This window comes from Dermacentor variabilis, chromosome 6 (genome assembly GCF_050947875.1).
Source record: "Dermacentor variabilis isolate Ectoservices chromosome 6, ASM5094787v1, whole genome shotgun sequence".
In the NCBI taxonomy this organism is placed as follows: Eukaryota; Metazoa; Arthropoda; class Arachnida; order Ixodida; family Ixodidae; genus Dermacentor; species Dermacentor variabilis.
In genome coordinates, this window is record NC_134573.1 from 90117506 (window position 1) to 90142872 (window position 25367).

Genomic DNA, 25367 nt, shown 5'->3' on the forward strand with positions numbered 1-25367 from the left:
GGTGGCGTTGATTACTATACATCTTCGAAAGTGTTGAGTAGGAAACTCTATGGTTACGAGGCCCGATGTTTGCGAGCTCTGACCATGTGCGCATAGTCTAATTTGGGAAGCTACGTTAATTTCCTTCAAAGCGAGTTCCTTGGAGCACGTGTATTGCCGCGACGCTCGTCGCGCGTAAAGTAAACATGTATCTGCAGAGGATCAGTCGTAGTTTGAGAACTAAGACACCTGCTCTGCTCGCGTGTCGGGTGAGTGCTACACACCTACGTGATGCAGCTTGCGACTCCTTTCACCTCTCGTGGCTTGTGGTTGCGCACGTAACATAAATAACGAAGTAGTTGAGACCTTTCACATATCCTGCGTTCACGCAACTCGGGTCGTTTCTTGACGTTTGCGCACACGATCGTCAGCGCTGACTTTCCTATAGCTCTTTCGTTGAAACACGCAAAGTCGATTCCTCTTGATTCTTTCGTTTATGAGCGCTTCATTCTTCCCGTGACGCATTTTTTACGGTCTATTATTAAGTGATACGAGATCAATCAACAAGCGTTATGAGACCCTTTCTGTAAAGGTCGCGTTAGGGTGACCTAGTTGCGCGTTTACGATTTATTTGAGCATGATTTGCAGCTGGTCGCCTGCCTGTTTAGACCACTCGCCACACTCTGTACACTTATCTGCTGTACCTGCTGTTGCCAGCGCAAATGGCCACAGAAATGTTGCTTCGTAGTCTTTGGTTACGGCCAGCTTTCCGGTACACATTATGATGCATCGCCCGGATTAACTGCAAATCCGCTATTAATGAAGCTGCGTCAATCAGCCACGGTAAAACTGTCGATTAGTAGACATTACTGCCGCAAACTGCCCACGGTAATTTCATAGTCATGCAGAGGCTGCAGTTTCACCAGTTATACCAAGGTTATACCATTATACTCACTGAATAAAAGAATAAAAGAAAGGACATATATGATTCGTAGCTACGACTGTGTTCGCGTGCAAATATGCTGGTGTGCAAGGCCATACCGGTGCAGAGAAATGCCTTGCACGAGTTGAACTAAACGTCATGCTTATGTATATTCTTCTTACCCTTTCTTCTGGCCAGCGTGAAAGCTCAAATGCACATCCAGAAGATGTGATGGTGCAGCAATATTTATCAATGCCCCGTGCTGACCCCGAGGCATACAGGGACCGCTGGGCGTCCGAGTCATCGGAGAAGTACACCACGGTCGAGGAAGTGCCTGGGCACTGGCAATATGTGGAGCGCCTGATCCCTCCGATCACAGTGCCTCAACCTCCCAGGCATACGGGCCCAACCCCATCGGGCTGGCAGCCACCGCGCCGTGAGTGTCCAATGGCGAAGGAAGTGTTCCACATTGTTGAACAAAAGACGTCGCCGTAGCTGTTTTGACAAGGGTAACTAAGGGACTAGTCTTCGTCAGGGCAGCAACTGTTTGCCTTAGCAGCTTTATGGTCTGAATGATTGGTCTCTTTTGAGCTCTGTGGTTGTGATTGGTCCCGTTTTCCTTTTCAATGCACATGGCATTCTTGGCAATATCAAACTAGTTTTCTTTCCGGCTATATATATATATAGCCATTTTCGAGCAGTGATCCTGAAGCTAGTGCAGTCTAATGATGTAAGCTGATTCGGCAGATGGTGTAGTCTAAAAATTTGGGTCAGTCGCAAAGGTAATGAAGTATAGAGTGTATGCACTGAAGCTCACACGCGAATGCAGCTCTGTGGTGCCTCGGTGCAGGTTTCCACATTTGTGGTTGCTCATGGCTCACCATCGCACATACAGTTAAACCTCAATGTAACAAACACAGATTTAACGAATTATTGGATGTAATGAAGTAAGTGCAAAATTTCGTTGTCCGTGCTTTTATAAGACCAACTAGGTGTGCTCAGGGAGAATGCTGCGATGAAGAAAAATTCTTGAATAGAGTCGGATGCTGTTAGCAAGTGACAGTATATATAAGAGTGTGCAACGCTGGACTAGTTGGTGTTGCATGGCTTATGTAGGAAGTGCAGCAAGACAAAGACAGATAGGGAGATGGGCAGCGCTTGTGTTGTTTTCTCACTGTCATTCGTCTTGCTGCACTGTTCCGCGCTTCAGGAGGCTCTTTAATTTGGCCTTAATAGTTCAGCCTGAATTTGCCTGTCTTTCGTATGAGATTTGGGTGGCAGCAGTCATTCCTAGCCATTCTGCCTTTCAGCCGAGACTCCTGATCTTCCCTATTTCGTGCCACGGACACGCAACCACATGCTTCCTGTCTACCTCAGGAAAGAGATACGTGGGCCACGGTTCATCACGCAGGTGAAGAAGATAGAAGGAGATCTTTGGGTGAGCACGTGCCTGTAGTTTGCCATCGGTTGCCACTTATACTTTGAAAGTGGTCTTCTTTCAATGAGTCAAAGTGCTATTTTAGCCCTTTGATTCATGGTGTCTTCATATAGATATGCAACTTGCTTTTGAATGTTACGACTAGCGATGACAAAAAAATAATTTTGAGCATAAGCACTGATAGTAAATGTAACCCCCCTCCTGGCCATAAACAATGTCATAAGTCACTTAAGTACAGAGAATAATGCAAAACAAAGGTAATTTAACAGGTAAACTACAAAGTTGGACAAAAAGGTTGAAGAGTTTCTATTTTCACTGCTGTTAATTCGTCTTCTTTCTTGCACAATAAAGCTGTCAACTCACTATAGTAACTCGGGCATCTACTTACAACAAACACTGTCGAACCTTATTGATATGATCCCGTTTCATATGATTTCCCAGTGCCAGTGTTCAGGAACAAGGGCACAAATGACCCTGTACACTAATGCTTATTTCATACCAGTTGATACATTCTCGGAAAACATAATCTTTTGGCACCAATGTTCAGTACATTGCCAAACTGCAAGATACGTTTTCCTGTCACAAAATGCAGTGTAAAGAAAAAGCATAAGGCGCACACAACCCAGAACAGTAGCTGCTTGCCTCAAGCATCCCCACAGTACTCCCCCCCCCCCCTACCCCCCGCCCCCATGTCATGTGAAAACTCCGGCATGCACTCAGTTTTCTATGCAGTACCAGCAAATCTCTTTGCAAGTCGTCGCACGCCGCATTCACAGCTATCATTGCCAACCTTATTGTGATAGGCATGTTCACCTAGTTTCACTGGAAGCATACACTGCACGCATTTAGTAGCCTATAACCCAAACACACTGCCGTCTTTTGCTGCAGTCGGAATGAAGTGAGCATCATGTTTTGCTCTGGTGGCATTGTATCGTGGTATCGCCCAACATCTCGACTTTGTTTCGGTTTCCTGTCGCCGTCGTAAAACATTACGCAATAAGATAACGACAATGTGCGTCTTGGGCTAGTTGGGCCTCACTAGCTCAGCATGCATTGACTACGCGTGTTGCAACAATTTGCACATTGCTTTGCATTACGTAGACGTCAACCACAGTTCAGTGTACCAAAAATTTTTGTGACTTCGGATCGTACGTTTTCCTGGTCTGTGTGTTTTTTTTTCTCACATTTTCTCCCCAAACTTCTGAACTAGGTTCTACTGTATTTCAGTTCTTTTCATAATATAGCACATCATCTATAAGAGGTCAGTATCCATGATCAATTTTTCTCGTTATGAAGACTGGCTCGAAAAGACACATTCACACCTTCAAGTCCAAAATTTTTCATGCGGAGTTTGCGTTGTATATTCAGAAAGAATATGTAAATGCAGAAGCCTTAAAAACACGAAATCAAAATTCTTGGCTTAAGCTGTAGCTGCAGTTTAGCTGCAGCTATCCGACGAGAGCCGGTGCTTGATATGACTGCTTGCATTGATTGATTGAGCTATGCAAAGGGGGAAGGCAGCTGGGGAGGATCAGGTAACAGCAGATTTGTTGAAGGATGGTGGGCAGATTGTTCTAGAGAAACTGGCAACCCTGTATACGCAATGCCTCCTGACTTCGAGCGTACTGGAATCTTGGAAAAACGCTAACATAATCCTAATCCATAAGAAAGGGGACGCCAAAGACTTGAAAAATTATAGACCGATCAGTGTACTGTCCGTTGCCTACAAAGTATTTACTAAGGTAATTGCAAATAAACTCAGGAACACCTTAGACTTCCGTCAACCAAAGGACCAGGCAGGATTCCGTAAAGGATACTCAACAATAGACCATATTCACACTATCAATCAAGTGATAGAGAAATGTGCAGAATATAACCAACCGTTATATATAGCTTTCATTGATTACGAGAAAGCGTTTGATTCAGTCGAAACCTCAGCAGTCATGGAGGCATTACGGAATCAGGGTGTAGATGAGCCATATGTAAAGATACTGGAAGATATCTATAGCGGCTCCACAGCCACCGTACTCCTCCATAAAGAAAGCAACAAAATCCCAATAAAGAAAGGCGTCAGGCAGGGAGATACGATCTCACCAGTGCTATTCACAGCGTGTTTACAGGAGGTATTCAGAGACCTGGATAGGGAAGAATTGGGGATAAGAGGTAATGGAGAATAACTTAGTAACTTGCGATTCGCTGATGATATTGCCTTGCTTAGTAACTCAGGGGACCAACTGCAATGCATGCTCACTGACCTGGAGAGGCAAAGCCGGAGGGTGGGTTTAAAAATTAATCTGCAGAAAACTAAAGTAATCTTTAACAGTCTCGGAAGAGAACAGCAGTTTACAGTAGGTAGTGAGGTACTGGAAGTGATAAGGGAATACGTCTACTTAGGGCAGGTAGTGACTGCGGATCCGGATCATGAGACTGAAATAATAAGAAGAATAAGAACGGGCTGGAGTGCGTTTGGCAGGCATTCTCAGATCATGAACAGCAGGCTACCATTATACCTCAAGAGAAAGGCTATAACAGCTGTGTCTTACCAGTACTCACGTACGGGGCAGAAACTTGGAGGCTTACGAAAAGGGCTCTACTTAAATTGAGGACAATGCAACAAGCTATGGAAAGAAGAATGATAGGTGTAACGTTAAGGGATAAGAAAAGAGTTGATTGGGTGAGAGAACAAACGCCACTTAATGACATCCTAGTTGAAATCAAGAAAAAGAAATGGGCATGGGCAGGACTTGTAATGAGGAGGGAGGATAACCGATGGTCATTAAGAGTTACAGAATGGATTCCAAGGGAAGGGAAGCGTAAAAGAGGGCAGCAGAAACTTAGGTGGGCGGATGAGATTAAGAAGTTTGCAGGGACAACATGGCCACAATTATTACATGACTGGGGTAGTTGGAGAAGTGTGGGAGAGGCCTTTGCCCTGCAGTGGGCGTAGCCAGGATGATGATGATGATGATTGATCTTTGTGTTCTAGAACATTCCTCTACTCGCCGTGTCATCTAGACTAAAAATGTGGATGACAGCGTCACTTCTTGACTGAACTGAGTGGTGATTCCTGATCAGAAATTTTTGCAACCATGCATATTGAGTATTATTCGGATACATTAGAGTGAAAGTCCATTTGTCATGCAACTCCTCATCGTAAAAATCAGTGAGGAGTAGTGCTGAAGTGCTGTCTTCTTCAGTCAAGGCTGGGTGCCACACTCCACTTTGTTGAGTTAAGTAAGAGCTTGAAGCCAAGGGTTCTAAGCTGAGGTAGTTGGTTTACATCCAACATGGCAGGCATTGCCGACAATAGGACAAGTGAGACGGACAGGACAGGTGCGCTATCACTACTATACAATCTCCGCATCACTTGTGTCATCTGCACTGCTTGCCATGTTGATTGCAGGCTTGTTTGTGAATGCTATACAGAGCTCAGTGGTTTGTTCAGCCACGTGTGGTGCGGCCTCACCTAATATTCTCGGCATATGATCATGCTGGCATAACCTGAGCCTAAATCAAAGGGTGCATGTGCCGATGTGTTCTGCTTGCATTTCTTTCATGCAGGCACTTCACAATGAGCTGAAGGAACACCTCGAGAGCTTGACTGGTACAGAAGTACTCTCGCAAGTGCACGAACTGGGCTCCTATGTGGGCTACAAGGGTGCCTTTGTGGAAGAGGTAAAGCACTGGCTCTATAGCAAGGGCTTCTAGAGATGGCGCATAAAGCAGGCAGCACCCATCACTCGTCACACTAGCCTCTGGCTGCCATTAGATTATTTAGCGCGGTGACTGTCATTCATTCTTTCGGGCAGTGCTTTTATGTTAGTCTCTGGTCCATAAGAACGTAATAAAGGCAGACATTCGGTGTCCGTAGTCACTCACTGTGCTGTCTTTATTGTTGTGGTGTGTGTGTGTGTGTTATCACAGCATAACAATGCGCATCTGGCATCGAGCTAATAAAGCACTGTTTGTAGACAAACGAGGGCCATTGTCTTAGCAGGGCACTATTGTGAGTGGCTTGCTTTCTGCTCTCCCCTTTGTTCACTACTGAGTTTGTATCATAGTTTCTGTGCACACTGGTTTGTGTAGGCTCTAGAGCGAGCGGTTACGGGCACCTCCCAGTGTTCTGGCTCAGTGGAGATTGCATAGGGCTGTGTAGCTCGTGGTTGCGGGTTCGATTCACGGCTCTTCGATCTCTCGTGTGCTTAGACTTAAGGGAAGGTAAAAAGTCACTGCTGGTCTGAAGTGATCCAGACCGTCAACTGGCTCATATCTTCTGTAGCCTCCACACGCACACACACACATAGCCTTGGGATGTTTAGCCCCATCAGTCATCATGATCACTGGGTGTCACTTGGCCCACAGATTACAGCGGTTTGTGCAGGATGGGGGGGGGGGGGGGAGGGGGGGTGTAAACATGGCACAATGACATTGACAGTAGGCTTGACAGCAGTGTGCCATGTTTGCACCGTCCTACACCAGGTTTGACACCAGTGCCTGAAGGGCTTTGCTGAAGTTTTTAAGGACTTGTGAATTGTGCGACCACCTTTGAAAGTTCGATAAGAAAGGGGGTTAACTGAGGGGCCTGATTTTATTTAATCATATCATGAGAAGCCAACAAAGACACCAAGGAAAACATAGGAGTAATTACTTGTACTTACTTATTGATTTAAAGAAATTATAAATTAATGGCAATGAGAGTGGATGAAGAAACAACTTGCCGCAGGGGGGGAATGATCCCACGTCTTCACATTGCACGTGCGGTGCTCTCTTTGAAAGTTGTAGCATGTAGCTTCGCATTACTGTGTGAATTTTTCTCAGCTTTCTTTTTCTCTTCTTTTTCCTCTTATTCCCTTCACCACTTTCCCCAGCACAGGGTAGCCAGATGGTACTTACACTGGCTAACCTCCCGGTCTTTCCTCCCCTTTTGTCTCTGCCTCTTGACACCAGTGTGCACACAATTAGTCATTGAGCTTTTGTGGCAGTATCTGGCCAGCACGCTTAGGAAAAATGTTGCAAAAAATGGCTCTGAAGGAAGATCATCCTGCAGTGGACATAAAATGGGCTGCTGCTGCTTATGATGATGATGATGATGAAGGAAGATGGGGGGGGGGGGGTACACTATAGCAGCACTTGTCTTGCACGGCACTCTATTTCCACCCACTGAGGACTTTTTTAAAAGTGCATTTCAGCACCCACTTGTCCACTTTCAAATCATTCCCTTGAATTAATTGAGGCCTCGGCATATGTACAGAATGGCTGGGGAACATTTCGCACACGGCAGTGGCAAGACACTACAGATCATAATTATCTTTGAAGGGGAAGGATTCATAATAATATTGCAGACACCGAAGGTGGAGTTTCTGCCGAAGCATGACTACAGCTATCCTGTCGTTTGTTTTTGCAAGTCGCCTGACCTTCAAGCTCTCATGTGCGCGGTATACTACAATTGTATATGGGAATTCATGATGCTAAAAAGACATGGGTCAAGACAAGCACTGCAACTTTGACGTCAAAACTTCTTGGTCACATCTGGATTGAGACCGCCCCTAGGCATATCGCCAGAGTATTTAGAAAGGCTAAGTCAAAACCTTCGTTACACATCTTCAGTAGCCTGACCTGCCTATGAATCAACCTGCTAGAAGCCATTGCCTTCTTTGGAAATGGTAAGGGAATAGGGACTAAGCATCAAAATATAACAAGATGAGCACTTTTCCTATTATTTAAGTTATGCATATTGCAGTTAGGGAGGAGTATTATGAAACTGCTGCCTAGTGAGACATATTTTCTTTAGGTGATACTTCACATTTGCACACTTGCTGATTTGTTTGTCTTCTTCATCTGTCTAATTAATTGTGCTGCAGGACAGTAGCTACTGTCAGAAATCTCCAATTATTGTTTGGGGTCAACAAAACTTAACCTATAACTGCTGATCAGCCAGTCTTGCCATACCATCTAGGCCTCTGCCACCCTGTAGAATGCTCCTGTTCCTTTGGAACCGACTCTGTCACCCTCAGATCACCGGTTATCTGTGTTATGTGTTGCATTACTTGCCCAATTCACTCTTTCCTCTTAAGCTCAAGTAAGAATTTCATCTGCTTGAATTTATGAATTTACTGTAATTTCTACCTGCAACTATAGAGCTGCCTGCAAAAATTACTATAGGGAACTCTGGTGTTAGTGTATATGAAGGCCGCAAGTATGGGAGTGATGGTTAGTTTTAATGGATTTGCCTAAACTTTGTTTTTCTGGCTTCAAACGTTTTGTGAATTTGCAGATTTTTCATTTTCAACTAAACAAAAATTTGCAATGATTATGCTTGTACGCAGACTCTCATTGCCTTCTGCATTTACAAAAATTGAAATGCTTTGAAATTTAGCCCAATTAAGGCAGATAATGCAAAAACGCTCATCTGCTTAGATTAAGTGCATGTTAAAGAACCCCAGGTGCCAAAAATTTATCTGGATTCTCCTGCTATGGCACGCCCTGCAGTCATATAGGGGATTTTGTCACGTAAGCATACTCCAGACTTTAATTAATAAATTAATGTCGTCAAAAGAATCCAGAGCCCCCAGCTAAAGTGTCTCACAAAACGTGTTTGCTTCAGAATGTTAAAGTCACAATGCGATTTCATTTGGCACATCCTGGCTCTTCTCCTGATACGAGAAGATACAAAATAAAAGCGAGGAAAGAAAAATTTTGGAGTATGTAAAGAACTCCGTTGTATAGTTACTTTTGTTACCTGCAAAGGGCGGTAACAATAAGGGTATAGCAAATAAAGCAGTGCACATTATGGATAGCCCGCACTGCTTTGCCTACGTGTTTTTCTTTGTTCCTTATGAAATGTTTTGCATTTCTCATGAGTGTGCACACTTCATTACTGACGCATTTCTTTGCGGTATGTTTTGTAAACTGTATTTAGTACTAGATGGCAGTCATGCACTACATTTTGCGCTAAGTAGATATCCTGGGAGGCACAGTTAGCAGAAAATGGCTTTTCCTTTGTTGCCACTTTTTTGCTCGGCACTTTTTATGCTTGTGACACAGTTGCAGTCTTGCATTGTCTGCTTGCTCACTTGTGCCAAAGACTGGCATTGGTTTTGCACTGTATTGATTGGCATTTTAATTGCACAGCATTTCTGGGCCTACACCTTCGCGCTTTCGTATCGTCATCAGCATGTAGCCGTAACGGTGTAGAAAAATTGGGAAGTTGACAAATGCCCATGCGCTAGCTGGTGATGGGGTTCGAACCCAGATTGATGAATGACGCACTTGCCACTGCATGGCTTTGTACAACCCACAGAGTTTCTCATTAAAATTACCGTAGGGAACTCTGGTGCTGGAATCATTCAGATACCATGGGAATTTTCGCGTGGATTTGTCTGATTTCGTGATTGAATCTTCAGGCATTCTCGTGGCATTATTCACTACATTGCATCTGCTTTTGTTGGCCTAAATTTTACAGCAATCCTACATTTATAAACACAGAAGACAGTAAGACTCTTTGCGCATGCATAATCGCTGAATAGTCTTGCATTTAGAAGGCAGTATTTTTCAGAATGTTCAATTTGCAAACTCTTAAAGCTATTTGAAGCCAAAAAGTTGAAGTTAAAGCAAATCCGAGTATGGTAACCATAATTCACGAACTGGCTGACACGCAATGCTGGTAGCTTCGATAGACACCGAAATTCCCCCTTGTAACCTTTTGTAGGAAACTCTATGATACATAACCACTACACTGCAAGTTTTACTAACATGACTGCATATTTGTGTTGCCTTCTGTTGACAAACGCTCTTTGCATGATGTGCTGCCTCAAGTTCTGGGAGTGGATGGCAGTGCCATTCCTCTGTACTTGAGTAGTCACCATACTCTGTTTGTACCCCTCACCAATTTCTGCAATGAGGAGGTTCTTGAGAATTGCTTCTCTTTTCTTATTTCGTCTGTTTCATCAACAGACAGAGGAGCAGCAAATAAAGGCTGCCATGTGGCAGCTTGACAAGCCTGCTGCCCCCATCACAAGGGTTCACTGCAGCATAGACATAGTTATATATCAGATAAAAATAAACACATAATTAGAGATCACGTGGTTAAAGTAACAAGGTAGCAAATATAGTCGCACAATGCAGAAAGTATCTGTACTATCAAATTATGCTCTCGCTTTCACGGCTTTCAAGCGTAATTTGCTTGAAGCACAAGAAAACAAACCAAGATTAATAGATTCATAATTACTGCAGACTGGTGGTAAGGGATGACGCTGTCTTCAATTTCTAGAAATCAATGCAGCAGGTTGGTCAGAAGAATTCACTGGAACATATTGCTGGGCTAGTTGGTGCATATATGTTCGCATAATTACCTGCACAAAAAACATGAAACTAATAAACTGCACAAGGACACATTGGCCACAAGCTACCAAAAAGAGTTCTATGTCCACTTCGCATCAGAATGTGTACATCACCACACTTCGTAGTCCTCTTGCACAGACAGAAGGCTAATGAACACATTGGTAAGCAACAGCACAATCCAGGAAGGATATCTTAGAGCTATAGAGTGATGTCTAGATGTCACTCACGCATGCAGTTCTTTTCATTATGTGATAATCCTCCGTTAGTTCTTGGGCTTCTTTACTTTTTCACTTTCTTGGTCCAGTTAAACCTCAATATAATGAAGTCTGTAAAATCAGCAGATTGCTTCGTTATATCGAAATTTCGTTGTATTGAAGTTCGACCTTTTATGCAAATAAAGTGCAGTCGCCGATCTATCTTTTTTTACAAGGAAGGGGGCCGCATACTTCGTGAATTAGTAAAAAGCAAATTAAAAAGCGATAGTAAAAAGCAAATTTGAATGAGAGAACAATTCATTTTGATAAATTTGGATGTCGGCGATGAATGACACGGTTTCATGCCACATAAGTCGACGATATCTTCTCGATGGTATGAATTGAGCGAAGCCAGCCATGCCTTTGCATGCACTCTGGCCCTGCGGCTGATAGCGTCGCCCGCATTGTTACAACGCTGTCGGGAAAAGCGCGGCAGTTGGCAGCGAACGCTTCGTCGGCCTCTCGCTCCAATGGGTCACCGAAACTCAAGATTCTGCAACCTTCAATGCTAAACGCACGGTAATACAGCTGACATGGCGGTCCTCCCACTCGTTGCACACATGGCAGATTACCTCTAAAGCAGGGTGCGCGGCTATGTGTGAGCTTAGCCGTGCATACAGCCATGTGCTGCCACGGCCAAGATGCGTGCCAACTTATCCTCCCACTCCGCACCCCCCGCAGTCCCCGCCCCCTCGTGCACCCCCTGCCCCCTCTTTCTTTTTGCTCGCTCGGGAAGGCAGCACCCGTGAAGCCACCATCTCTTTTTTGTCTCAGCCTCGCACACTTTCACTTGCACCTAAAGCACAAATTGCGCGGGGCGCGATGGGATCTTAGTGCACTTGTATTTATACCAAACTAAATGCAGTTCCACTTTGGCGTTCGCTCTAGTGGTGCGGGGCATAAGATTTGAGAGGTGCATTTGCAAGCAGCCACTTGTAATAGTATCATTAGACCATCTGCATCTGCATAAGTTTCCATTTATTTTCCATTTTTAGTTTCCATTTATTTATTTATTTTCGTTCCTTTGCGGTGGAAGTAAAATTTCGTTTTATTGAAATCATGCACAAACACAATTCGTTATATTGAGGTTCTAAATATGTGGTGTTCTATGGACAAGAGGTTACGAAAAGTTAAATACTTCGTTATGTCGAGAAATTCATTATATGAAGGTTTAACTGTATCTTAATAGCAGAGAATCGCACATCACGCTCGCAGGTCACAGCAAAGTGGAAAGGAAAGTTTGCATGAACATTGTTGCTTCCTATAGTCAGCTGATATTCCTGCACGCATTCGCACAGTGTCCTATTTGCCCTATGTAGGCTTTTCCCCATTGTAGTCGGATTTTATAAAACATTCCTGTGCAGCAATGTACTGTCAGCTTCTGATGCGAAGCAGACATTAAACTCGGTTGGTAGTTTGCACTTGTCTTGCCAAAATGTCCTTGTGTGCTTTTTTTTTGCAGACAATTATGCTAACAGATTTGAGGAATGTGTAAAAATATGAAAGGTTGTCTCACTCAGATTAGTTTTTAATGTGCTGTCTTGTGCAGAAAAAAACAGACATTGGAGGAGCAGTGGCTAGAACGAGTGAAGCACCACAGTTCAATGCAAATACCTGAACACAATGCCTCACGATGAATGCTAGACACCTCTACCCTTCACGTTTCAAACAAAGTAGCGATATATGTTGCGCAAGCTGACACTGAAACTTTGTTGACTGCATTGTTAGCGCTGGTGAGGATCCTTCGTGCTTAATAAGATGTGCATGAGCATGTCCATGTCCTGAAACGAAAATTAAGGGACTGTCATGCATCATCCATATAACAATATTCTCCAAAGGCTCTTCAGTAAGGCTTCTTTGCCTACACTAATATGCTTCAGGATGTGTCCTTTATTGTCCTTCCTCAGCGCAGCTGAATCACAGGCAGTGAAGAGGGCTTACAAATGCTGTGCACTTAAAAAGCCCTTGGGACATGCCAAAGGTATAGAACTCTCTTTGACTCGAGTCACTGGTCTTCCTGTGTTCATTTGTCCTTTCAGCCTGCTGGTAGCGGCAGCACAAGGTTAGGTTTGAAGGTGAATGAACTTGAAAGCAATGGCGATGGCGATGATGGCCATGAGGAGAGCGAATACCGATGTCCGTATAGTATGTATACCAATACTTCCTTTTTTTACCTCCTTTTCCTTCTCTGTTTCTATCCACAAACCATTCTTCCAACCTCTTCTTTCCTTCTTTTGGTCTGTGGAATAAGTGTTGTCATCAACAAGAGGATGTTGCGATAGCTGCTGCAAAGATTTATGTGCACTTTGCTTTTCTTGGCGCAACTGTTAGTGATGCCCTCACATTCAGGTTGGCCAAGTTGGTTGCTAGTTGTGCTTTGATAAGCTAGTGAAAACACCATTACTGGCAGGTGGTACAGCATGTGTGAATTAGCAAACAGTGTGAATTAGCGCTATTGTACTGGTAGCTTTATAATGTTTCTCTCTTGAGCTGCTTGCGTGGCTTGCCGAGGTTACATGCCAAGCCATTGCTGATCATTGGCATGTCACCAGATTTGACAATGCTTGCAGTGCCGTGGTGGCAGCTAGAATTGCAGCTTCCAGACCAGTGCACGTCAGCCTGCTTCCTATTTCATTTTGTTTGCGTTCCGGCTTGCAGCAGGGCGAGCAGAATGACTTGCACAAGAGAAGAAGTTGGCATAGGGAGTGTTGGATTGCTTTTAGCCGCAAGACATTTTCATTTGTTGCCTTGACATGAATGACATACCAAGGCAACAAATGGTATGGTGCTCCCATCCCCTTTCCCAGCCGCAGGCTGGAAATAAAAATCGCTCCTTGCCTCGAAATTATATTCCAGGGGCGCTAGTCTCAGATTATCACTTTTGGGAGTGCTTTCACTTTCTCAAGATTTAACATGACTATAGCACCGGATGCATCACCGTCTACGAGCAACAGCGTTCCTAGCACTATGCTAGGGCCGCGAATTCGGCACTGTGCCAAAAATGCTCTCACATCCAGCTCTAGTCAGGCAAAATCTTGCGAAAGTGAAAGTATCCCCAACGAAATATACAGCCAGGTTTGCTGCATCCCATCCAGGTTTGCTACTACATTGCTGCTTCAACTGCTTCAAACGCACCATATAAAAACCACACAGAAGGCAATGTTCACCTGCTTTGTTGCTGTGCAGCCAAGCACAAGGTCACGGGATCAAATCCCAGTCACAGTGGCCGCATTTTGATGGGACGAAATGAAAAAATGCCCATGTACTTAGATTTAGGCGCATGGGAACCCTGGGTGACCAAAATTAATCTGGAGTCCTCCACTACGGCACACCTCGTAATCACATTGTGGTTTTGTCTCGTAAAACCACATAAAATGCAAAAATACGAAGGTAAAGTTGCTGGTGCCACACATACCCTCAAATATTCTGGATGTGAAACATGAAATTTCCGAAGGACTACTTCGTCGGCACATTTCCCTTATGTGAATGCCACCCATTTCGGCTATGGTGATGCGTGTGCTTCTGGCTCTTCCAAGTCGGCTAACTCTCCTCGTTTAGAACGGCAAGCGAATGTAATTAAAAGTGACCCTCCAACACCTTTTCAATGTGATAACTAAACTTGCTCAGTCACTATACTTTCATGAACACCTGAGCCCAATATTATTCCTGTGCATGTCGCTTGAACCTCGCAGTGTTGCTCGAAAGGCCACTTGCCCTTTTCTTGAGCTTTTCAAAAACTCCGTCACTTTTTTTGTGTCTACCCGTGTAACAGTAAACACGATCGCTGCCAGATTCAAGTGTCTTTAACTAAGCAGGGCCTCTGGCAGAAGCAAAAGTGAAGGAATCTCATCGCTGATCAGGTGGTGGTGTGAAAGTGGCAGAGAAAGATGCCATTCTTCTGATAGCATGGCCTGCATGTACGTGTGAAATGACAGGGTGCGGCACCACGCAATCTGAAAGTCGTGCCAATGAAAAGCTCGGTGTTATTAGCGGCGGAGCATGACGGGCATTGTTCTGCACCGGCAGATCGTACTGTTGATTGCACAGGAGTGGCGGAGTTTTTGTTGTAGTTTATCATAGTTTCGCTGCAACAGCTAGAAGATGGCATTTGTGCCAGCTCTCATCTACGACATTCTAAATCATAACTTCAGAAAAACATGTTACTGTGTTAGTTTGTGCATCATAATAAATTGTCATAGGCTTCAGCTCAAAACAGACAATCTTAAAGAAACAGACACACAAATGGAAACTATGCATAAGCAAAAGTAATTTTGATTGTCAGCATGTTGCTCCTGTGGGCAAATATGAACACATGTGCCTGTATGTGCGTGTGCGCTCTTGCTTTCGAACAGCCGTTACACAGTGCCTTCTCTTTTATTTGTCCATTCCTTTGCAGTTGCCTGTTTCATGCTAAAGTCCACTAATTTGCTTTTAGTTGTCACCTTTGCTAAGGATCCCAAAGAAAACACTGTTTATTAGATTAGAGGAATAGAATGTAGTGTTTGAGAAAAGGATTATATGACATAAAAAAATAGATTTAACATATAAATACACTGATGCACCTAAGTGGTGGGGATGGCAGAACAAAAGCGTTATTACGGCAGCTTCACAAGCCCCATCTACCCACGAACTACAGGCACCAACGAGGCAACATAGTCATTACATATATGTATTAAAGAAAAAAAAGGAAGCACATACAGTGAGAGTAGAAATGTTGCCTTGGAATGGTGATAAAGTGCCTTTCATGTGACCCAAAAGACAAGTAGGCTCACGAAGATATTTGCAGTGGCATTTTTAGATGCTAAATGGCATAGGCTTTAATCAGCTTGTATTTGTTGAGTGTTCGAGGAAGGCAGTAGGCCAGTGTATGAAGGCCGTGACTTGTACGTGGGCGTAGCACTGCCCAGTGTTTAGTGTATCCATTTCAGGCAAGAAGGGAGATCCTAATGCAAGTTTGCAATGTGCAAACATGTTGTTTACGTAATGGGCAATAAGCTTAAGCAGGATTGCAACAGAATAAACATAGAAGTTTTCAGCTTTAGTGTAAGAAAGTGTATAACGACTCCTCTTGATTGCACACTCAGTTTCTTGCCCTGATTGGAACGTTCTGCTCACAACCATTTCTTAAAAACTGTGCAATTCCTTTTTGTTGCGAGTTTAGAGCAACCATCCAAAGATGGCATCAATGGCCAAGAATTGCTTAATTAATACAGAAAACTCATCGCCATCTTCCTGCATGCCTCATTAGCTCTGTAAATGACATACACAGGGCCAAAATTTGTAAAGAATTTGCCATGCATTGTGAATTTGTGAGATGTCGAAGAGTGTTCCATCAAAGTGGCATCTAAGATGTATGTTTGACGTACTGCTCATGTAGAACCAATACTGTCTTCTAAGCATTTTCCTGTTGCCGTGTCATGCAGAACCTATTTATATTCATTGTCATTGCTTTAATATAATCAAATGCTAAGATCTTAAACATAGGCCCACCGAGCAGATCAGTATACCAGTCTGCTCACTAGGCCTCTGTTTGGGATCTCCGCATTTGATTATATTAAAACAATAATAATAAATCTAAACAGGTTCTGCACAACACAGCAAAAGGAAAATGCTTAGAAGATGGTAATGGTCCTAACACTCCATGTCAGCTGCTGATCAGCTACACTTCCTTTCTTGCTCTTTCTGCGTGATGTTGACAGAAAAAATCCAATTGCAATTGAATATTGTACTGAAGTTAAACAGATAAGAAAGAACAAACTAGTGCAGATAAAATGTAGCCAGGAATGGAGCACAATCCTTCAAGACTATGTTCATGATGACCTTGCTTTTGCAGTGGTAAGGGTCAAGCTTGTGCCTGACCTGCAGGTATGGTTTGCAGTCAGTGACCATTAAGTGGAGTAATGATTTGGTTTCTGAACCTGCACTATTGTCAAAAAATATCACGGCATCTTTTTGGAATGTCTTGGCCTGTCCCGCATGATGGACACAAGCCACGAATTCAGAGGACAGCTACAAAATAAGGACCCAGACCCGGGGGGCTCGACAGTGAAGCTCTAGCAAGTGGTGTGTTTTCTGGTGATTTCATGTATGTACTGCAAAAACCTTTGCTACATCTATTGCCGCCAAAGACCAGACAGGTGATCATCAGGTGAGCAAGACCGCAAGTGAAAGTTATTGGACTTTAGCTATTAGTGTAATTTTATGCACATTAACTCCATCTCGAGGCTTGGAGTGGCGCCTGACACTGGCAAAAATGCCAAGAGCAAGTGGGGCTATACTAATCCAGGTACAACCAAATTAGGAAGACCCTCTGAGCTTGAACAGGACACTCCTTCAACAGGACACTCCCTTACCGGAACAGGAATTGGCCTCCCTGGTGCAGTATTCGGCCATTCCTTCCCAAATGACTCATTCAATTACCCAATGGCCCGTCCCCAGCAGCTGTGAAGCACCTGACCAAGGTGGCAGTCAGACCTGTAACGCAGCAGAGGGTGCTAAGAATCTCTGGACCCAGATAGGCCGCCAGTGGAAACTGACCCTCGCAACGTTTAAAACCCGAACCCTCTCAAGTGAAGCTGGCCTAGCAGGACTCTTTGAGGAACTATCAGACATAGTTTGGGATATCATTGGCCTTAGTGAGGCTAAAAGAACTGGTGAAGTTTATACAGTGCTGGCAAATGACCATGTCCTCTTCTATAGAGGACTACCAGATAAGAAGCTGTTCGGAGTAGGATTCCTAATCCATAATGACATAGCGGGCAACAACGACAAATTCTACAGCATTAATGCGAGGGTAGCAGTAGTCGTAATAAAGCTGAATAGGAGGTATAGAATAAAGTTAGTACAAACCTACGCTCCGACCTCCAGTCACAATGATGAGAAAATAGAACAGTTTTATGAAGATGTTGAATTAGCTATGAGAAAAGCGCAAACTCGGTGTACTGTAGTCATGGGCGACTTCAGTGCAGAAATGGTAATAAAGCAGGCTGGTGAACAAGCAATTGGCAACTACGGCATGGATTCAAGAAACACTCGAGGAGAGACGGTAGAATTTGCAGAAAGGAATAAGCTGTGAATAATAAACACCTTCTTCAAGAAGCATTGGAGCAAAAAGTGTACCTGCAAAAGTTCTGATGGTGAAACAAGAAATGAAATTGGTTTCATACTTTCTGCCAATCCCAGCATAGTGCAGGATGTAGAAGTGTTAGGTAGGGTAAAGGTACAGTGATCACAGGTTAGTGAGGGCTAGGATTCACCTCAATTTGAAGAGGGAAAGGGTAAAATTGGTCAAGAAGAAAAAGGCCAACCCAGACGCAGTAAGGGTAAAAGCAGATAAATTCAGGCTGGTGCTTGCAAACAAATATGCAGCCTTAGAACAGAGAGATGAAGATGACATAGATACAATGAATGAAACCATAACTAGGCTGGCTTCAGAAGCAGCAATTGAAGTGGGAGGTAAGGCATCAAGGCAAACAGTAGGCAAGCTCTCCCAAGTAACAAAGGACCTAATAAAGAAACGACAAAGAATGAAAGTGTCCAACTCAAGAGATCAGATAGAATTCGCAGAACTGTCAAAACTCATCAACAAAGAGAAAATAAGGGATATTCGAAATTATAATATAAGACTGAGGAAGCAGTAAAACATGCAAGCAGCATGAAATCAGTGAAAAGAAAACTTGGCACAGGACAAGCCAAGATGTATGCTCTGAAAGATAAGCTGGGTAATATCATCAGCAGTTTCGAAAATGTAGTAAAAGCAGTGGAAGAATTTTATACTGACCTGTACAGTATACCCAGAGTAGCCACACTACCGCCATTTGAAGTAGTAATGATCAGGATACAGAGGCTCCCTCTATAACTAGCGACGAAGTTAAAAAGGCATTGCAAGACATGACCAAGAGAAAAGTGGCAGGAGAAGATGGGATAGCAATCTACTTGATCAAAGATGAAGGAGATATCATGCTTGAAAAACTTGCGGCCCTTTATATGAAATATCTCACGACTTTAAGGGTTCCAGAGAACGGGAGGAGTACCAGCATTATACTAATCCACAAAAAAGGAGACGTTAAAGAATTTAAAAATTATAGGCCCATTAGCTTACTTTCAGTATTGTAAGGTATTCACCAAAATAATCTCCTATAAAATAAGGGCTACATTTGAGTCAACCAAGAGAGCAGGCTGGCTTCAGGAAGGGATACTCTACAATTGATCACATCTATGTCGTCAGTCAGGTAATCAAGAAATCTGCTGAGCACAAGCAGCACCTCTATATGGCTTTCATAGATTACAAAAAGGCATTTGATTCGGTCGAGATACCAGCAGTCATAGAGGCATTATGTAATCAAGGAGTGCAGGACGCTTACGTAAATATCGTGGAAAGTATCTACAAAGATTCCACAGCTACCATTGTCCACAAGAAAAGTAGGAAGGTATCTGTAAAGAAAGGGGTCAGACAAGGAGAGACAGTCTCTCTAGCGCTATTCACTGCTTGGAAGAAGGCTTAGGAGTAAGGATCAACTGCTAATATTTTGGCAACCTTAGATTTGCAAATGAAATTGACCTGTGCAGCAGCACTGGGGAAAAGTTACAACAAATGATTGAGGACCAGAGAGAGTATAAGGGTGGGGTTGGTGATTACTATGCAGAAGATAAAAATAATGATCAATAGCTGGGCAAGGGAACAAGAGTTCAGAAACGCCAGTCAGCTTCTAGAGCCTGTGAAAGAGTATGTATACATAGGTCAGTTCTCCGCAGGAGGCCTTGATCATGAGAAGGAAACCTACAGAAGAACAAAAATGGGTTGGAGTGCATTCGGCAGACATTGTCAGCTCCTGACTATAAGTTACCATTATCATAAAAAGTAAAAGTGTACAATCAGTGCATTTTACCAGTGCTGACATATGGGGCATAAACTTGGAATCTGACAAAGAAGCTCGAAAACAAATTAAGGATCGACCGTGCAAAGAGTGATGGAACAAAGAATGTTAGGCATAATGTTAAGAGACAGGAAGAGAGCGATGTGGATCAAAGAGCAAACAGGGATAGCCGATATACTAATTGACATTAAGAGAAAGAAATGGAGCTGGGCAGGTCATGTAATGAGTAGGTTAGATAACTGGTGGACCATTAGGGTTACAGAATGGGTGCCAAAAGAAGGGAAGCGCGCTCGAGGACGTCGGAAGACGAGGTAGGTGGGGTGATGAAATTAGCAAATTTGCAGGCGCTAGCTGGAATCAGTTGACGCAGGACAGGGGTAATTGGAGGTCGCAAGGAGAGGCCTTCATCCTGCAGTGTGCAAAAATAGGCTGATGATGATGATGGTGCACATTAAGCACATAAGAGACTAGGAAAGATGAAAGATGTCTTGTGTGGCTTGAGAGGTTATTGACAAGACTGAAAGAAACATTGTAGTGGCATTATACCACATGCAGTGCTTAAATGCCAGTAATGTCTAATGAGAGGTGTAAGAAAATGTAATCTTTTTTTTTTCTTTAGAGAGGAATTGACTTTTTGCAGCTACGAATACATTTGTTTAAGGGGTCATAATAGGGAACCACTGTTATACCAGTGCCGCACGGCCACTTTTGATCATGACCAAGCCCGATCTGGATTGAAACCCTTGATTGCAATTGGCTCCCTTCTCCAGCTTGTGCAAAGAAGCCAATCGCAACCGTGAAATTCGATCCCAATGAGGCTCAATTGTGATCAAAACTGTGCTGTGCAACACCTGTATATTATTGATATTTTCTGAACCCAACGATTTTGGTGTAATGAGCTGTAATGAACGCATACTGCATTGCTACACAGCTGCATTACATCAGCAGTCACAGTTATTTGTTTGGTCCACACACACACAGCTAGTGTAAAAGGTGTGTACCAACACAACATATATATATATATATGTTTTGAGCATGTAGTATATTGTCGGAAAAGTGCAAGAGCTAAATTAACCTTTGTTGCCATATTGTAATGGCACATTCATACACACAAAGACAAAGGAAAGGAGCTGTGGAAGAGAAGGAAGACGAGGACTTTGCTTTTGCTCTGGCGTCCAGTGCTTTAGCCGCCATGCAAGCCTTCTAAATAAATGCCTCAAGCCATGTAACAATATTGCTATAGGCTTCTTTGGTAAGATAGAAGCATATGTGCTCTACTGAACGGTTGGTGCCAACTCTAACTTCTTGAGGTGTGTACAACACACAAGCTCAAATTGTATCTTGTACAACCTGCCGCAGTAACTAAGCAGTTCCTGGTTTTGGCTTGTAAAAGCCCAAAATTTTATTTTAATTCAGCATATCTTATACAGAACCTTCAAGAACAATGATAAATATAATGAAATGTGGCACGGTCGACTCATTTTAGCCCAGCATTTCGATAAGGTTGAAATCACAGAACCGTCTGAGTGGTTTCCTGATTGTTTGCAAAATATAATGGTAACCGTATATTCTTCCAAGGGGCTTGAATGCAAGTCTAGTTATTTTATTAAGGTAAGGGTGATCCACATGTCTGGGAAGTGGAGGGGTGCTCCTAAGGCGTGTCCCAAGGAATCCAAAACGCGCGCTTCGAGCGCGACAGAACGGGACGTCCGATGACGTGGTAATTCAAGCAGCAGCTAGGCCGACTGCTTATAGACTTTTAAAAATAAAAGTAGAACAAAACTCTGTTTGGCAGTGCGGTCATACAATGAAATAAAAGTGACTCCCGAACAGAGTTGAAACCGGAGTGCGCACCGTGACTGCTCAACCCCGCTACCTCCCAAACCTCTCTCGTTTCTCTATTCTTCTTTTGACCGGCCTACCGGCTTTATGTCGGTAGTCGTCGCTTCGGTCGCTTGCTGGTGTGCTCGCTAAATAACGGTGCGAATATTTTGCCGGTTTCACTGCCCGGCGATTTATATTTCGGAGCGGCGTACCGGCATATTGTTGCCTTCGTTACTGACTGCCCGATTGATTAGTCATCTCTTCCTGCACTAAAGCGGCGCAGCTCAAGGCAGGTAAGCCCCAAGTAGCGCGTTTGCCAATCCTGTCGTGTCACTGGGCTGACGACGCAAAATGCGCCTTGTCATGTGTGGTCGTTGGCACTGGCGCCTCTGCGGCTCCAAATACTCCCTCATATCAAAACAGCAAGTTTATAAATGAGTGCAAGCTAACGCTAAACAACACGAGAATAACAGGGGAAGAAAAGATCTACCTTTGCAGAGTTTCGTTGGAAATAAGAGGCGGCTGATGAGAAGTGAAAAACGGAGCCATTGTTTAGCTCGATGTTGGTGAAACAGAACCGTGGCTTCAGTACGCTGCAGGAAACGGTGATAAGGCGCCGATTTTGCATTTTCTTTCTCACTGTCGCGCAGGCACAAGCGCCTAGCGATCCGGAAACAGCAGTGTACGTCTACGAAAAGTTTCAACTCGTACTTGCGAGGATATCTGCGCGCATATGAATTAATCGCAGATCAACATCTCTGAAGGCGCCGAATACGCATTTTCATGATTATTTTGTGCGATCGTTACCGACGGGAAGTGGAGTCAATGCACTGTGCTGCAATGATGAATTGCAAACAAAAATGGATATCTTAATAATATTTTAAAAAATGACAGTTTTATAACGAAATCCTGTGTGCGCTGCCACTGGCCGACCTGTTTTCCGTTTCTTTGAGTGTGTAAATCGTCGATACTTTCATCTAGCGGGCAGTTTCTTCGTTTATCTCGGACGTGGCTGAATGCCGAAGATATATGTCTTATCGGTTCGCCTGTCGCCGCCGACGGGCTGTAAATACAGGCGCTATCGAAAGGGAAAAAATGAGCGAAGGTTGCACCTTCTGCAAATCTTGGTGATTGAGCTCTGCTTTTATATTTTATAAGCACGTCGTGTCGGAAGGAAGAGAAAATGTATTTGAAGCTTTTATTGTCTCCGAACTGCAGTCGATGAGCCCCCCCCCCCCCAATAAAAAGAGAGAGAGAGTTCTTTTGTTCATGGAAAACCTTGCTTTGTAATCCGAGGGCGGCAAGAACTTTTCCCATTGCAAGCAGGCTGCTTTTCATCTGCATGGGCAGCCGAAACTGTCTGTTGGACGTGGATGCCCTTGTTCCTGTTTCCTTTCTTTTTTTTTCACCTTAGCAAATTGTTCTATTTTACTGAACGTCATTCAACGATTGTATTTTGTGTAGGAGACATGTCGGACGAGCTGTACTCGAATGAGACCCCATTCCTGAAGCTCGATGCCCGTGTTGCATTTGAGGGACTCAGCGATCGAGAGAAGAAGTATGCTCACTACCTCAGCAGAGCGGCCTGGTTTGGTGGACTCATCGTGCTCTTTCAGGTGCGTAACTGCAGCCTTTCATTTATCATTTATGTTCCAGTTTGTGTTGTACGAAGAGCCTACAAGACATGTGGCATGACAGTTTAAGTTAGTACTGACACAACTTTTTTGGCATACTGTGGTATAAAGGTTATAAACAGGGATAAGGTGCCGCAGAAAAGTTGGTTATCATTTCGATAGGAGGACCCAAGAGAGGTCTTAAGAACCTAAGAAAAGGCTGGCCAACGTTTCGATAGGAAGACCTACCTTAAGTCCTCATATCCAAATGTTAGCCATGCAAGCTGCTGCCTTTCCTTAGGTGCCCCTATCGAAACACTGGCCAACCTTACTGAGGCGCCTTATCCCTGTTTATAACCTTTGTACCACAGTGTGCTACTCCATCTGTCAGCCCCCTTCTTGATCTTACAAGGTCCGACCTTCTAGAGCCTTGGAGAAACATTGGCAGGTATTGGAGTGCCCTAAATAATTTACTCTACTGTGTGAGTCTACAGACCAATGTCTGTTTTCTGTGCACAGGAACTGGATGTATGATGATACATTACACTGGTTTGCTCCGCTCCTGCAGTTGCCATCACTGCCACTTGGGGCAGCCAGAAAAACACGTACAGCACTCGTTAATTTTTTTTAAAACTAATTATCGTAGGTCAGTCATGTAAGTAACATTTATTGGAAGAAGTCAATGAAACAAGAAGTGCAGGCACGTGCATATGTGCCTGCACTGCAGCCTGTAGCTGCAAGGGGAAAAGGCATACTGGGATGAAATTTAGAAAAAGAAGGAAGTTTATTTAAGGTTTCTGGTTCCTTGTCAGTTATGGTGGGGCTGCCAATGTGCTATTTGCATCTGTTGCAGACGTCCCGGGAAAGCCCGCTCATCTTCCTGTTGCTGGAGCGCCTGTTCCGGGCGCAAGACTTGGATTCACTCAAGGCTGTGGCTTTGGAAAAAGCCGGCTTCGACGAGGAAGAATTCAAGGTTGGCAAACTTCGTGCAGTGAAAGGCATTAGGTGTTTACTTGTCAGTTTTGCTTATTTCTTAGGCTGGGAAGACCTATTGCTCACCGTTGATAGGAAAATGGGGTACTAATTTGCCCCAGAGGTCACCACCAGTCTTTAAAAGCCTCTCACCAGACCCAGTTGCAAGTTTTCGTTATACAATGGAAGCTGTGAAATGTGTTCTGAGAGGTGTTTTACAAAAATAATTTTTTAATTGATTAATCATTGGCGGAAACAGAAGAAATTAATTGTCCTGTCACTATGCTGCCCTACCAACAGAGACATTCTCTTCCTTTGTCTGGATTAATTTCCACAACTGGTCTTTTTTCCCTTTCTCCTCCCATAGTGAGCCCTGTCCCACTTTTTTTTTTTCTTCTCTGCCTTGCTGTGTGGCGCATTTAACCCTTTGAGGGTCCGCAAAAGCGCGTTGCCACTGAGAGCGAGAGTACCTCGTGAGCGGTGGTGACAAACAAGCTAAGAGCAGCGCCAATCAAGATAGAAATCAACTTCCACCGCCCCTGCAAGAGAGTGCCGACAAAGAGAAAAATTGTTTCGCACGCCTCTATTGCGATCATGCGGTGAAACCGAAACCGCAAAAGGGGTGTTGCCGCAGTCTGCGCAACGTGCTGAAGCTAGAAATCAGTTCCTTTTATCTCCCCAAGAAGGTAGCACAAATTTCGAACACTTCTTGTAAGTCCTAAGAGGGGGCAGCACCTCCCAGTGAGCACGCATCGTCATTATGGCGCGAAATTTCAAACGGAGGGTCGAAACCATACCCGTATGGCAAAGACCTTGCAGGACAAAAAACCGCCACCGTACATGTATGGCAAAAATCTTCAAAGGGTTAAGCGGCGGCGTTGTGTTTTCTGCAGTGGATGATTAACCGAACTCGCATGCGCTGGTGAGTGACATATCTAGCAGTGCGTTTTAGGTCACGGCATTTGCAAGTGTCACTGTGGCTCCCTGTCTGGGAGCGTTAAATTACTGTATGTATGTGAAGAACGCTCTGTACGTGCTCATTGGTGTGACGTTTAACTGCTGAGCTTGAGGTTGTAGGTTCCATTCCTCGCCGCATTCCAGTGGAGGCGAAATGCAAACACGCTTGTGTGTCACACTTAGGGTGCACAT

At 43.9% G+C, this 25367-nt stretch overlaps 1 protein-coding gene across 3 annotated transcripts in view; it reads left to right on the plus strand.

The window, feature by feature from the left end:
- Positions 1 to 39: 39 nt before the first annotated feature.
- The window catches only part of DppIII (dipeptidyl peptidase 3), a 91437-nt gene continuing 66109 nt past the window's right edge, over positions 40 to 25367 (plus strand). The window contains exons 1-7 of one of the 3 annotated variants that reach the window (XM_075695275.1): positions 40 to 248; positions 1100 to 1337; positions 2212 to 2339; positions 5901 to 6014; positions 12973 to 13078; positions 23098 to 23249; positions 24100 to 24219. In XM_075695275.1, coding sequence (XP_075551390.1) covers positions 186 to 248; positions 1100 to 1337; positions 2212 to 2339; positions 5901 to 6014; positions 12973 to 13078; positions 23098 to 23249; positions 24100 to 24219 — 921 coding nt within the window. In that variant the 5' untranslated portion in view covers positions 40 to 185. Of the gene's footprint in view, positions 249 to 1099; positions 1338 to 2211; positions 2340 to 5900; positions 6015 to 12972; positions 13079 to 21753; positions 21927 to 23097; positions 23250 to 24099; positions 24220 to 25367 lie in introns of those variants that run through there. The other 2 variants (XM_075695276.1, XM_075695277.1) reach the window with 2 other exon arrangements.